The sequence below is a fragment of the Mustela nigripes genome, chromosome 7 (assembly GCF_022355385.1).
Source record: "Mustela nigripes isolate SB6536 chromosome 7, MUSNIG.SB6536, whole genome shotgun sequence".
Classification (NCBI taxonomy): Eukaryota; Metazoa; Chordata; class Mammalia; order Carnivora; family Mustelidae; genus Mustela; species Mustela nigripes.
Window position 1 is genome coordinate 119,519,664 of NC_081563.1, and position 14,213 is coordinate 119,533,876.

Below are 14,213 nucleotides of genomic sequence, written 5' to 3' on the forward strand. Positions count from 1 at the left end.
CCACATCCCCTGCTAAGCAGATGTCCATTATAATGGAATGTAAAAGGGGAAAAATAATAATAAAGGCAGAGGAGTGTAATGTTGTGGCTTGATTTGACAGGGCCTCCTGCTACTTCAGCTGCTAGTGCCGGGCATGAAGCAGATTAATCTGTATTCCAGCACACTACTGCTGAAGTCGGGATCGGTTTAATTAGGATATTTTAAACATCCTGTTTGCATCTAGAGTCTTACCAGGAAGCAGGATGTCTGTCTGTCTGTCTGAGGGAGTTCAGGGACAGGTAGGCAGCAAGCATGGGCAATAAAACAGAGATGGTTTTAATTTTAGAAACGAGAGAAGAACAATTCTGTATGATCTCCTTAAGACAAAAGAGCTAATGGCCTTAGATGTTCCATGGAAACAAAGGCAGCCCTGCTGCATGGCCTTGAATTTAAAAGTGGCCCTGCAAGATGTTGCCAAGACATGGGCCTGCTGGTTGAAGTACAGGGACCATTTCCATCCTAAGAGTAGAGCTGGAGCTGACCCATATCTTTCTTAACCATTTGGGCTTCTGGAACGCAGGTGCAGGCTCTGAAGCTGGATGCGCCTCAGAGGGGCCCTGAATTCATTGTCCAACCACACAGGCTGGGCCAGTATTGAGATGCTAGGCTAGCAAGGCAGTGATCAGGGTCCATAGTCCAGCATTTGTACTTATCTGTGGTCTGCACTCCACCCCCACCTTTCCAACCTCATCACCTTTCATCCTCCCTTCTCTCTGCCACACAGATCCTTTCCCAGTTCTTTGTCCATAACCTGCGCATTCCAGCTTAACGCCTTTGATGCACGCTCTCCGTCTGGTTGGAATACCTTTGTTCCCATTCCCTCCCCTCCCCTTCAAAGCTCTTTTCTTGCTTGCTTCTCTTCTCCCAGGCTCAGCTCACATGGCATCTTGCCCACCAGTCTTCCCAGACACCCTGGCTAGCAGAGTATTTGCCTCCTCAGTTTCTGCCTCTTTCTCATCACTACCACTGCCTGTCAAGTAATTTTAGACTTGATAGACTGCAAGCACCTGGAGGGCAGAGTCAGTGTCTGGATGTCTAAGTCCCCAAACACTGTATCTTAACATTGTAGGGTTCTATTTTATGAATAAACAAATGAAGCTATGTCCGTTCCTGTGTCTAAGACCCCTGGAAGCTGCCTCCTGTGGCCCAGCTCAGGTTGTTAGTGCCTCTTCTTTTGGTGGCCTCCTGGAACCAAAACTTCAACAGATGCAAGCAGGACACCTCTGACATCTGGAGGCCTTTTTCTTGGCACAGAATGGTAAGGAAGTCATTTAGGGATTGACACTGTGCTCCCTGTCCCCTCCATCCCCCTGTTCCCCACCTCCCACTCCAATCCCTACTTTGGGAGACCTGTAAGAACTAAATGTGTCCATAGAACCCAAAATCCTGGCCTCTGTTTCTCTATCCGCTTTCCCACAGAGAGCTTGGAGCTCTGAGCTTACAGCCGTTCACTTGCCTATGTAACGCACCCAGCTCTGTGTCACTTCCAGGAGTCTGAGAATGCGAAATGACGAAAATAGCCAGCCCTGCCCATTCCCATTCCTTCCTCTTTCCTCCCCTACCCCAGCTGAGTTAGGGACCCTCCACATGTGTGCTCTGCGTATTCCACGTGTACCACACACTCACGTACTCAGTGGTAGGTGTTTATTTCTTGGCCTCGCTCCTAGGATGATGAGCTCCTTTAGGGTGGTCTGTCTTTCTTCTCTGTGTCCCAGCACTTGCTACATTGCCCGGCACATAGTAGGTGCCCAGAAGTTTGAGCTGGTGTATGCACCACTTCATGCCCTGTAATTAATTATCCTGTGCTCACAAAACTCATAAAAGAGAAGGTATTTTTCATTTCCTCTACAGATCATGGGCTGTGTTTTCAATTCTACAGCAAGATCAAAAGGCAAATGATTACCATGGCCGAGTACATTTATTTTTATTAAAAGGTAGGACCATCTCTGCTTCGCTGTGCTGTGTCCTTCAGCTTACTAGTAAATAGCCACCGCCCACTGCAGGGCTGTCTGCAGGTCTCCCAGAACTTGTATTATCTGGCTTTATAGGCAGTCATGCACAAGCACTTTATTTTAATTTATTCTAGGATTAAAGAGTCTGAGTGAAGTTGGCCTTGCGCCATCTTAGGGTTAGAACAAATCTCGAGTTACAGAAGATAACCCCACCAGCTGAGAAAGTCAGGCCACCTAAGTTCCTGTTTCCCTCGGCACAGGCTAGTGAGGGTGGCACAGGCAGACTAAAACACATTGAGTGGCAGTCACGCGACCAGGAAGCACTGTGGGAGGCGCTAGGTGGTGATCTGCGACAGGTATGTGGACTGGAGACTGTGTTGCCATGTTCCTCATCAGCACAGAAAATCTCAAATGAATGTCTGTTGGGTGCCTGTTGTGCACCTGTCTCATTTGATACAGGGATTTAATAGCTGGAAGGGACAGCCGCATTTTACAAACAGGAAAACAGACTTACTGATTAAACAATATGCCCAGGTTTTAGTGAGCACCAGAGGCAAGACTCAAATCCAAGTCAGTCTGATCCTAAAGCTCCACATAAGGTTAGTTAATTGTTGGCCTTTCTGGAGCAGGTCCTAGAAGTTAGACTTCCTGCTGTACCTATGCGTCTTTCTCAGCAGTGGGCCACCAGTAGGCCTGGTTGTTAACAGACCTATCTATGGATAAGGAGCTCTCCTCACAGAGAGAGTTGTTAACCTCCTGGGGTTTGGAGACCACCCTTTTTTAAGACCGAGGATGAGAAATGTTAGTCCATCTCCTCCTTTACAAAAACAGTGCACCCTGTACGAGGCTAGTTGGAGTCACTGCCACTGTCTGGTTTGTTCCATTCTGGAAAGACCTCTGATCTGGGTATACTAGATCATAGGTTCTTAACAAAGGAGCCATCCCCAAGAGATGGAAACACTCTGAAATTCAATGGAAGTGTTACATTTGTATATAATACGTTTTGCAAAGGATAGCATGCATGAGTTCATCAGATTCTCGAAAGTTTCTGTTGTTATTTTTTAAAAAGATAAATTGCAGATCTAGATGCCAGCGGTACTTTTAACCTGAAGCAAATCACATCCCTTATCAGGGATATGGTTTCTATACTCAAAATTCCAGAGGAGTTGAGGCAAAGATTTCTAATTCTCCTTCCAGCTCTGAAAATGACAGAACTCAAACTGACCCCAGAGAATCAAACTGCAGATACCCAGGGGTCTAACCCATTGCTAATCACCCTTGAGAGGCTCCTAAAGCTAGGGAAGAGGGGCCAGAACCAGCCCTCGCAGTGGTGTCACTGATTAGTGCCTGAGGCTGGCAGTTGTCTGTTGAGCGGGGCACAGGCAGGCAGGGGCTCACACTGACACAGTGTCAGTACTGGCTCTGGAATATTCCACCAAGACCCCGGCCTCCCTACCTAGTGACTTGAAATTGTAGGTTGGCTTGGCCTTCCCATCTAGAAGCCTGTGGCTTCCTTTACCGTGTGTGTGTGTGTGTGTGTGTGTTCATTCTGCTCTCCCCGAGCCCTGTGTGTGTATATGTGTGTTTGTGTTCTGCTCTCCCTGGACCCTGCCTTAGAGGTTGTTTGCTGCAGTGGGAATCACCACATCCACGCCATCTGCGTTGACAGCTCCATAGCCATCCTTTGACTCCATTTTATCCTGTCGAAATGACAGAGCAGCTGAGTGGTGCTGGCCAGCAGATAAACCTGTTATCTCCCCTGCTCTCTGTGCCAGCAGTTCTCCCCATCTTCTTGGTGCATGAAAAATTGACACTACCTTGGGCTGAAATCTGTTCCTAGGGAGGCTACATTTATTAGTGGCTAATGAAACTGTGAGTGTGTATGTGTGTGTGTGTGTATAAAACTTGGGGTAGCTGAAGTGTTTTCCTATCTGTCAGGTACCAGTGACCTACAGCCAACCACAAGACCCAGAGAGAAAGAGACAGAAGGTACCTAAGCTACCTAAGCAGCTTCGGGTCTCCTGAAATTAACAACCTGTTTTTTGCTTAAAATCCCAAATAGGTGAATGCCATTTGTTCTTAGTATATACTCTGTAATAGATCAAGGTATCTCCTGCTCCAGGCTGGGATGAGCTGTAGAAATGCATGCTAATATGATCTAGTGCCAAAAAAGATGATTATTCTGTATATTACATTTTCCTCTTTGAAAATTACAGCTCCTGATAGCAGCACTGTTCCACTGGCACCCCACCCTCCCATCTTGTTTGGGTATATAGAGAACATTCTCTTGCAACTCGTCACCCTCCATCATAATCAGCATGATTAAAAGGGAAATTTGAGAAGTTCTGGTTCAGTATTTGCAGAACTGCCTAAAACCCAAAGTCTCTTCTTTATTTAGACTCAGGTAGAAATCACCTCTGGAAAGAGTAACTCAGTAGGAGTCTTACTCCATATGGCCTGTTGCTTCATTTTCTCTCATTAAAATTGTTGAATTTTTTTTAAATACACATTTACATAGTGCCAACCTTTTGGACACAATGAGCCCCACATGAAGCACATCATCAGGCTTTGCATGGTTTACTTTCTGGTTTCTTTTATCTTCTTTAAAAGCTCTGATGGTTACTTTTTATATCCAGACAACATATAACAACATAGTAGGAAAGCTTATTGTTTAGAGTCAGGCATCTTGGGTTCCGACCTAGTTCCCACCACTGACTGAAGGACATGACATTAAGTAAGTTGATGAACCTCTCTGAGCCTTGGATTCTCCATTTATAAAAGAGGGATGAGAATGGTACCTTTCTCATGGCTTAGTAGTGAGGATTCGGTGAGAAAATTGTGTACAGACTCAAGCCTACTGTCACAGATACACAATTGGTGACAGTTACTATTGTACCCTACTTACTTTCAGCTAGGTACTTGAAGCTACTTGTAGCAAAACAATATGGTGACACTAAACCTTAGCTTTGAATAAGAATTTGTCAAAACACAAATGTCCAGCTGGAGAAAATATTTGCAGTGTATATGACAAAAGGATAATAGTCTTAATTTACATAGAGCTCATAGAAATCAAATTGGAAATAAGGCCAGGCAGCTCACCCAGAAAGCAATACAAGCGGTCAGTAAACATCAGAAAAGCTGCTTAACCTTGTTCATAACAAGAGCAAAAACATGCTAATCAGAAGAAGAGCCCACTTTTCACCCACTAAAAGTTGTCATAATTTTTAAGTTGGATAGTATCCAATCTGAGTGAGGATATGGGAAAATGGATACTCTTTATATGTAAGAATATAAATACATATATATGTATTGTATATCTATTGTATATTCATATATATATATATATATATATATATATATATATATATATATAGTATAGTATATACATACATACAATTTTGCTTCCATTCTGTGTGTGTGTGACACTGAGAGTGGACATGAAATTGGTACAACCTTTTTGGCAAATAACTTATCAGCGTCTTTCAGTATATTCTGTATGAATACTTTTTGACTCACCCAATTCCACTGCTAGGAATTTGCCATAAGTATACACATGCAGTGGGTCACCTTGGTTAAAGCCTCTGCCTTCAGCTCAGGTCATGATCCCAGGGTCCTGGGATCGAGCCCTGCATTGGGCTGTCTGCTCAGCAGGGAGCCTGCTTCCCCGCCTCTCTGCCCACTTGTGATCTCTCTCTCGCTGTGTCAGATAAATAAATGAAATCTTTTTAAAAAAAAATACACATACAAAGGTGTATTAATGCCAGAAAAAAAGTACACATGCCAGAATATGTGCACGTGGATGTTTGGTGCAGCATTGTTTCTAACAGCAAAAACAAAACAGACAACCGAAAACGGGAAACCACCTAAAATACTCATGATTGAGCAGGACACTAGTTAAATTATGATAAATAAGGTCAGTGGAATCCTAGATCGCCATTAGAAAAAAATGAAGTGTGTACTGATATGGAAAGATATATATATATATATGTATATATACACACACATATATATGTGTATTTTTACATCTTATGTGAATGTATATTACTATTATGTATGTATATTATTTTTCTTCCTCTCCTCTAAGAATATACACAAGATATCTTATAGGTATTTTCCCCTTGGGAGAGAAGAAAAGGATGATGACAGCAGTATGAGAAAAGACAATAAATACTTGTTGAATAGTGTTTTAGACCTTTGTGTATGGTCTCATTTTTACCATGTGTATCCATTACTTCTATTTTATTTAATTTTTTAAAGATGTTATTTATTTCTTTGCGAGAATGGGAGAGGATGCAAGCAGTGGGGAGGTGCAGAGGGAGAAGCCAAGCAGGGAACCAAACATGGGGCTAGATCCAGCACGATGGGGTTATGACATAAGCCAAAGGGAGATGCTTAATCGACTGAGTGACCCCGTACCCCCTTACTTTTATTTTAAAATCAATTGGTGGATCATGGTGGGAATCCCTAATAAGGCAGTAAAAGAAATTGTTTCCTATGGGTGAGCTGAAACTCATCTTTGAGCTTCCCAGTAGCCAAGGCAAAGAGGGAGCCCTGATAAGCATAAAAAATTCATCAGGAAAGAGAAACATTTTCCTGATCTTCATCTCTAAAAGGACTCTAGCGCTAAGGGTTGGTCTAAACTCACATTTTGTCTTGTCTCTTCCCATCTTGAAATTCATGGGTGGATTCTTGCAACTTTTTTTCATGATCTACCCTCTGCCACCTAACTGGCCTCCCCTCCTCCATGTGGTTATGACACTGCATCCAAACTTGCCTTTGCATATATTGTTCCTTCCGCCTGCGTTGCTCTCTCCTCTTCTCAACCTGGTTGTCAGCCAGAGCTGTTGTATTGGAACTTTTTGAAGATGTTCAGTTGTTTGTTACCTCCAGTGGGAATCCTTTTAGGTCAGATATCCTTTCTCTGTGCTCCCCAGGTCCCCTGTGTACCTCAGTGATGGGACTTGTCACACTACCCTGTTACCATTGTTTTGTTTCTGCACTAAATAAGGAGCTCCTTAAGATTAGGGATAATGTGGTGTTTATTTGTGGGCCCCCTGAGCTCCAGGTGCTTGCCAGCACAAAGATAAGCAAGTAGCCTTTGAATGATGGCGTGAGTCATCTGAAGTTTGAGTTCTGCCTCTTTCACCAGTTAGCTGTGCAGACCAGTCCCTGTGCTCTTTACTCCATCTACACAATGAGAGATTTGGCCCAGATAGTCTATGAGAACTCTGGCTGATTTCTTTTTCTTCCTCTGTGGTTGTCAGATTGTCATATGTACACATGGAGATTATTGCCACTTGTTATGCTGAGTAATTTCAGAGTTTCAGAACTGAGCCTGTTAGAGTTCACTGCATTGATTATGGCTGGTCCCACATCTGCTCAGCAGCTGAAGAGATCAGAGCCTAAGATTGGAGAACTGATGACGTCCCCTACTCTGCCCTTCTCTCCTCTCCCTGGCATGCAGTGAGGTCAGAGAACTTTCCCTGACTTGTGCCTCCAAAAATGGCCTTGTCTTATCCTACATTCTCACCCTGAGCTGAGCTGTTTGGTTCACTGTCTTTACCCTTGGTTCCATGACAGTCTTTGCCTTCTTGTGAAAACAGGTCCTATGCTGTCCACTCTCTGCTTTCTGCACTCACCCCATCCTATTCCCTGTTCTCTGCTCCCTTCATTTTGTTCAAGATGGAGATTATACCACCTTAATCTCAGCTTCACACAAAAGTTGCAAAAGAGAAAGAGAGAGATTGGGGTAAACTTGGGGCATTGTTTGGGGACCAGGGAGGGATAGACCAATGAAAAAAGCAGACAAAGATTCCTGCCTTTAAGGAGCTGACATTCTGATTGAAGGGAGACTGAACAGAATGAATGAATTAATGAATGAATTAATTAATTATAGGGTGTTTTAGAAAGTAATTATGCTGAAGAGAAAAATAAAGCAGCTAAGACTTGGAACTAGGTAGTGTCAGGGTATTGCGTTTTTAAATGGGGTGGTCAAGGAAAAGCCTCATCTAGAAGATGGCAGCTGAGTAAAACTGGGTGAGACGATAGAGCCATGCAATAATCTGGTGACGAGACCAGGAGCTCGCCTGACGTTAAAATGGCATTTAGTCCAAGTGATTTGGGGAGCCATCAGCGGGCTTTAAGCAGAGAGATGTTGGGCTCTGACTTTGGGTTTTAACCTAAAGGATCGTTCTGACTGCTGTGTGGACATGGGGCCAGAGGGAGCAAGGGTGGAAGCAGAGAATATTGAATTGAATATTCCAAGCAAGAGAGGACAGTGGTGTGGACCTGAGTAGCCGCCGGAGGGGCAGCAGGAAGAAGAGGTGGGATTCTGGGTATAATTTGAAGGTAAAACTGACAAGGTTTCCTGTGAGACCTGTGAAGAAGGAGAGGTTAAGGGACATCTCCACTGTTTTCAGCCTGAGGAACTGGAGAACTTGGTTGCCATTAACCAGGTGGGGAAGACCGTGGGGAACAGGTTTGAGGAGGCAGAGCAGGAGCTGGATTTGGGATGTGTCCAGTTGAAAAGGAGCTGTTGTCAACCACGTGGACAGAGCAGGGAGAAAGGTGAGCACATGAGTCTGCTTTCAGAGAACAGGACTGGCCGGTACACCCAAGTTTGGCAGCTGTCAGCATGGAGGTGGTTTTTAGAGCAGTGGGACTAGCATGGGCCTTCCCAGAGAGGTGACTGTGGATAGAAGACAGGATGCCAGACGGCCTCCAGCAGTACAAGACTGGGGATGTGGAGAGGCAGGGAATGCTTCCAACGTAAATGAGGGGCAAACAGTTGTATCTATGCTGTGGTGAATGCCTACCGGGGGCTTTAATTAATAGGTGACTTTTTGAGAATTCAAGGGGAGTTTGTCATGTGAAGATGTTCTTCAGTCACTTTTCAGATAGAGTATTTGTTGCCTACGCTCTGGGCATTATCTCAAAATAAACTTCCCTCTGTCATTTCTCCACGACTAGACTTCTGCCGCCTCCTTTTCAAGGTCATTATTCTTGATTTTTAAAAATTCTTTTTAAAGAAAAGAATCTCTTCACAGCTAAAGCCTATAATATACCCTTCAATTACCCTCTTCTTCCCACGGTAGAAAAATAGTAGCTCATAATAGAAGCCTGTGGGTTACATGAACTCAAAAAGCATCGTTACCATTTTGAAGTACTTACTGGCCAACTGCTTTCAAACTTGAAGGAGTTTTAGCTGCACCAGAATGGCAGTGATAACCCTGGTGCCCTGTCACGTCTCTTACTGAATTCCAGGATATTTACCTGGGGAAGGTATGAGGGAATTTTGAGGATTTGATAGAACACGTCTTGTTTGTTCATTATATACTCCTCTCATAGCGGACATTCATACTGTGTTCACAGGTTATTTCTGTAAATGGGGGATTAGTTTAAGGTTCTGTTGTGAACAATAAAAATCAATTAATTCCAGGTGGACTAGAAGTTCTGACTTAGTTTTGATTCACTCGTTCAAGTTGTCCTTGAGGATATCATCCCTTTTGAATATGTTTCTTGTGCAGCGTTTCAAGATCAGTACAGGTTTCCAATGACATAATTTAAGTTCTTGTCTTATTAATCAATAGCAGCAGTCAGGGAAGGCCTACTTATTCCTCCTCCAATAGAGCCAGATCAGGCTTGAAGAGAGGTAATAATTACCGCTCTGATCACAGCATGTTCCCTTTTCTCCTTCCCAACCCAGAGCATGTCTGTTCGATCCTGGCTTCCCTCCTGCGGAACCTGAGAGGGCAGCAGCGAACCCGGCTTCTGAATAAATTCACTGAAAATGACAGTGAGAAGGTGGGTGTGCCTGCTGCACGGTAAGGCCGGGCCTAGGGCTGGGGGGCTGGAAGAGCTCTTTACCTGATGCCATCTAGGGGGTGCTGGGCTGAGCGCTCCTGCCCTAAAGTATTTTCTCCAGCATAGCTTTGGGTCTCGGGTTTTTCTGTGACTCTGCCTCTCCTCTCCAGATCCATCCTTCTGGGAGTAGTAGCACCTTGGGGTGGCAGCAGCTAGTACCTCAGGGTGATTTTTAGACCCAGTGAGAGTGGGGTTGTAATAGGATTTGGATTGGGGCAAAGTCATCAAGAACCATAGGCTGTAGATTCAGACGTCTGGATTTGAACCTGGTTTTGCTATTTTCAACATGTGTACCACTCTGAGCCTTGTTTTTCCTGTCTTTGAAATGGACATGTTAATTCCCATCTTCAACAGTCAAGGAAAGGAAGACTAAATGTGGCCTTCCTAGGTGGCAGTATGGAAGGTTCTGTTATGGACATAGAGAAGGGAGAGCCTGTCTTCCATGTCCTGTGGGAAAAGAGAATAAGAAAAAAAAAAAAATATATATATATATATATTTTATTTTATATATATATATATATTTTTTTTTTAAGAGTCAGCATATATTTAATGATTGGGGGGCTTAGCAGGCCCCTTTCATTGTTTCATGTATCCTCCCAGCACCGTGGGGTTTACCTTCTGTGTGGCTTTCATCCACATTTGCAGGTTAGGAAATAGGCTTGAAGGCATTACATTGCTTGCCCACGATCACGGTCTACTATGGGCGTGCCGCTAGTTACGAATTAGATCATTCTAGATGAATGAAATCAAAGACCCAAACCCCTTTTATAACTTACCATAATTCCTTTCTGTGTCCAAGGAAAGGCTGAAAGTTTGTCCTCCTTCTGAGGGAGGCTTATGGCTGTCTCTCTGAGCTTGCGCCTGACCGTTTCCTCTAGCCTCGCTAGCTGTGTAGCATGGGGAAGAGGCCACCATGAGGTTAGGCACAGAACACCTTAGAGGACATATCACCCTGGTGACATTTAACGTCTGTGCTTCAGTTTTTTTGTCTCTAAAATTAGGGTCACTATCTTTCCTGCCTACGTTCTCAGGGTTTTTTTTTTTAAGGTGTAAGGAAATAATGGACACGAAGATACTCCATCAACTGAAATATATAAGATCTTGGGGTCGTCATTGTTATCCAGAGAAGATTTGGGTACAGTCCTCCTGGACTCTGAGGGCGTGTTGAAGCACCATCTGGTGTTAACCACTATAAGCTCTTGAGTAAATATCAGGGTTGCCAAGAGCCGTGGTGGTGCCATCCTAGTAAAGAGATAGTTTAGAACTCTAAGCTGGTTTCACGGTGTTTGTTCAGTCTTTTGGAAGTCTTAGGGAAAAATGAAACTTTTTCAAACCCACCAAGTGTTCCTTGGGCCATGTTTGAAGCATGACTTTTGCTAAGTTGAAAACTGATTTTTAAGTTATTGCTGAGCAGAAGTCAGGGCCTTTTCTTAAGTTGCTGAAAGAGTTTTTTTCGTGTACTCTCTTCTAACTCGAAAGCAACTAAAGAGATTTTACTCAGACCTTTTTAAAAAAAGATCAGCTCTGGGGTAGAATCTGAACATGAAAGGTTTCAGATGGAAGAAAGAAATTTCTATAAAGTTCTAAGTGAATACCAAGTATGTAACTTCAGGCTCCTTCTCTTTGCAAGAAGGGACTTGAATTTTTATTTATCTGTTTGTTTTTAACAACTCGAATTCACAGGAGCCCTCGAAGGCCGGAATGCAGTGCCCTTTGAGGAATGGGTGTGTTCGGACTGCACCCATCCTAGGTGTTGGCCTGTTCTGCCCCGGCTCTTCAATCCATTCCTGCTGTGTTCCTGAGCAGAGCTCATCCTCGATGTCAGAAGTGGGAGAGTGGGTCTCCTATTGTACGGAGTGACAGTGAGATGAATGGGATCCCCACTGTTCTCTTGCCTTGGTATTCTTTTTCCTTCTCACTCATGTCTGAAATATCTCTCTTTCAGGTTGACAGACTGATGGAGTTGCATTTTAAGTATCTGGATGCAATGCAGGTGGCGGACAAGAAGATTGAAGGGGAGAAACACGTACGTATCCCTGCCTGTCTTTTGCCGACCGTCGACTTGGCATTTCATTTGGGTCCCTTTGTACCTTCTCTGTCCCCATAGGACAGGAAAGGGCAGAGGTACCACCTACCCTCATGTGCCGCCTAACCTGTTAGAGCAGAGCAGGTGACAGTCTGCCAGTGGTTAGATCTTCTAATAGGAGTGCATGTCCTTTAAGAGGGAGGACGTGTCGGAATGATCCCTGTCCAGCCGGGGGTCTGGGTGATAGCACAAGTACCCTTGACATGAGCTGCTCTTAAAACATCTGGCCAAAGTGCGGTGTAGTGACTTGGTTCCACGCTGGCAGAGCTGGCAGAGTCCATCTTGGTTCACACCCTGCTGGCTTCTGTAGTCATAGGGGAAGCGTCCGAGGGAAGGGTGATCATGGGATAAGAACTGGAAGGAAAGGTCGAGGTCACTCATTGACATAAGAAAAACTGGAGACCTGGAGAAAGGGCCTCAGAGGTATTGCAGCAAAGCCTGTGTACCAGGTTCCAGAGGACTGACCCTAATTTCTTCCCCTCATGGCTGCTGAGGGAAGTGAAGCCTGTCAGGTTTGTTTCTTGAGTTGTGCTTGCTATGCTGCTACCCTGCCTTCTGTACTTTCCACCTGCTTCCATTTTGTTCTCTGCCATCTCTGGCCTCTACCTTTCTCATCTGTCACCTTCATTGGGGGCAGGCATTTGTGTTGTTTAATGTCTGGTCTCCTCCCCGCAAGACATTCCTCAGTCTTCGGTCACATTGCCAGAGGATCCTTGCCTTGCTTTTTTTCAAAGTCTCTAATAGACTTCATTTTCTTTGTGATCTTGATTTGCTCTATCGTTCCATTCTCTTTTGTTCTTCTTGCCTTAAAGATATACTGGAGGCTTTTGAGCCGCACAGGTGGGAGAGCCAGAGTTGGGCCCCAGCTCCCATCTGTGGTGGAGCAGCGCAGCTGTGGGGCAGAGCCCAGCGCACAGGGGACTGCGCTGGCATTTGCCCCCAAGCTAGGCCTCAGGCCAGGGTAAGGGCCCCGAGCTTATGGGGAGACAGCGACCCTCTTGTCTGTGTCCTGTTTCTCTTCACCCCTTCGTAACCACCGCCCCCACTTCATAAGCTATACCTTCCTTTATGAATGCCAGGGGACAGGTCGCTATGGGTGCACAGGATCTCCCTCCCCCTAGTAAGTCCTCAGATGTTTGTTGATTGATTGAATTGACTGACTGGGACATTCCTGTTTATGCAGTGATACTCCTACAAGATAAAGGCAGAGGCTCCGAATCCTGAGGCTGGACTGCAAAAGTCAGCGTGTTGCACGCGCAGTGCTTGTTCTGCCCTCTCACCCCCTTTATTTTTGACTGGGGTTTCCTTCTCCATCCTTTCTTCCCTTTACAGTAACTTGTGCATGGTGGACACTTAGTGACTGTTTAAGTGGCAGAGTAATGTCTTCTTTCTCTTCGTCTGAATGATAATTGGAAGAAATTTCCCTAGACTTTTGTGGGGAAACAGCCACAAGACAGTTAGAACTCCAGCTCTGACTGAAGACCTATGTTATCTGCAAGAGGAGATTTTCGGGGTAAAGGGAAGACCTGGGAGTTGAGGGACCTAGAATTTTAGGCAGGCACCCCTCTCCATCACTGTGTGGCCCTGGCTTGTCACCATGCTTCATGTAGCCAGCTTCTTAGCTATAATGTGGTATCAGCAAACACCTCTCAGATCTTTCCAACTCAGTGTTGCCCCTCAGGTTCAAGCGCACATCCGTGGGTCACTGGGCCGGCTTCTAGCAGTGGGGTGGAGTAAGAGCACAGGGAGGGGGTGATCGGTGACCACGCGGCCCTTCATCAGAGGAGCGGCAGCCTCCGAGAAAGTATTGGGTGAGTGGGGAGTCACAGAACCCTGGGTTTGGATTCCAACTCTGCCACGTCCTAGCTCTGAGACCTTGGACAAATGAGTTGACCTCTCTAAACTTCGGTTGTGTCATCTGTAAAATGGAAATAACACTTCCCTTTGGGGGTTATTATAAAGAGGAAGCATAAAGTACAGAAAGCACGTCGCTACATTTCTGAGAGCTGCTGCTGCTTGGTGTTCGTTCTTGCGCAGCTTTTAAAGTGAGCCAGGCGGCCCTTCTCCTGAGGGCATCCTCCTTGCCATCTGTCCCAGAAGGAGTCCCCCTAACAGACCAGAGTGTTGGCCCCATCATCTACTTCGTTTGAGGGGAAGCTGGAGTAGATGGCTTTTCTGAAGGCGACCGAGTAAGCTGTGGGGCGTGAGGGAGCAGCTTGCATGTAGCCGTTAGGAAACTTGGCCCGCTTCCCGCAAGATTATCTATTATCAGC

At 45.1% G+C, this 14,213-nt stretch overlaps 1 protein-coding gene across 1 annotated transcript in view; it reads left to right on the forward strand.

Moving 5' to 3' along the window:
• CTNNBL1 (catenin beta like 1) overlaps positions 1-14,213 on the forward strand; it is a 162,332-nt gene that overhangs the window by 123,916 nt on the left and 24,203 nt on the right. Inside the window, exons 12-13 of the mRNA XM_059406983.1 lie at positions 9,697-9,794; positions 11,800-11,880. Of these exons, the coding sequence (XP_059262966.1) occupies positions 9,697-9,794; positions 11,800-11,880 (179 nt within the window). The remainder of the gene's footprint in view (positions 1-9,696; positions 9,795-11,799; positions 11,881-14,213) is intronic.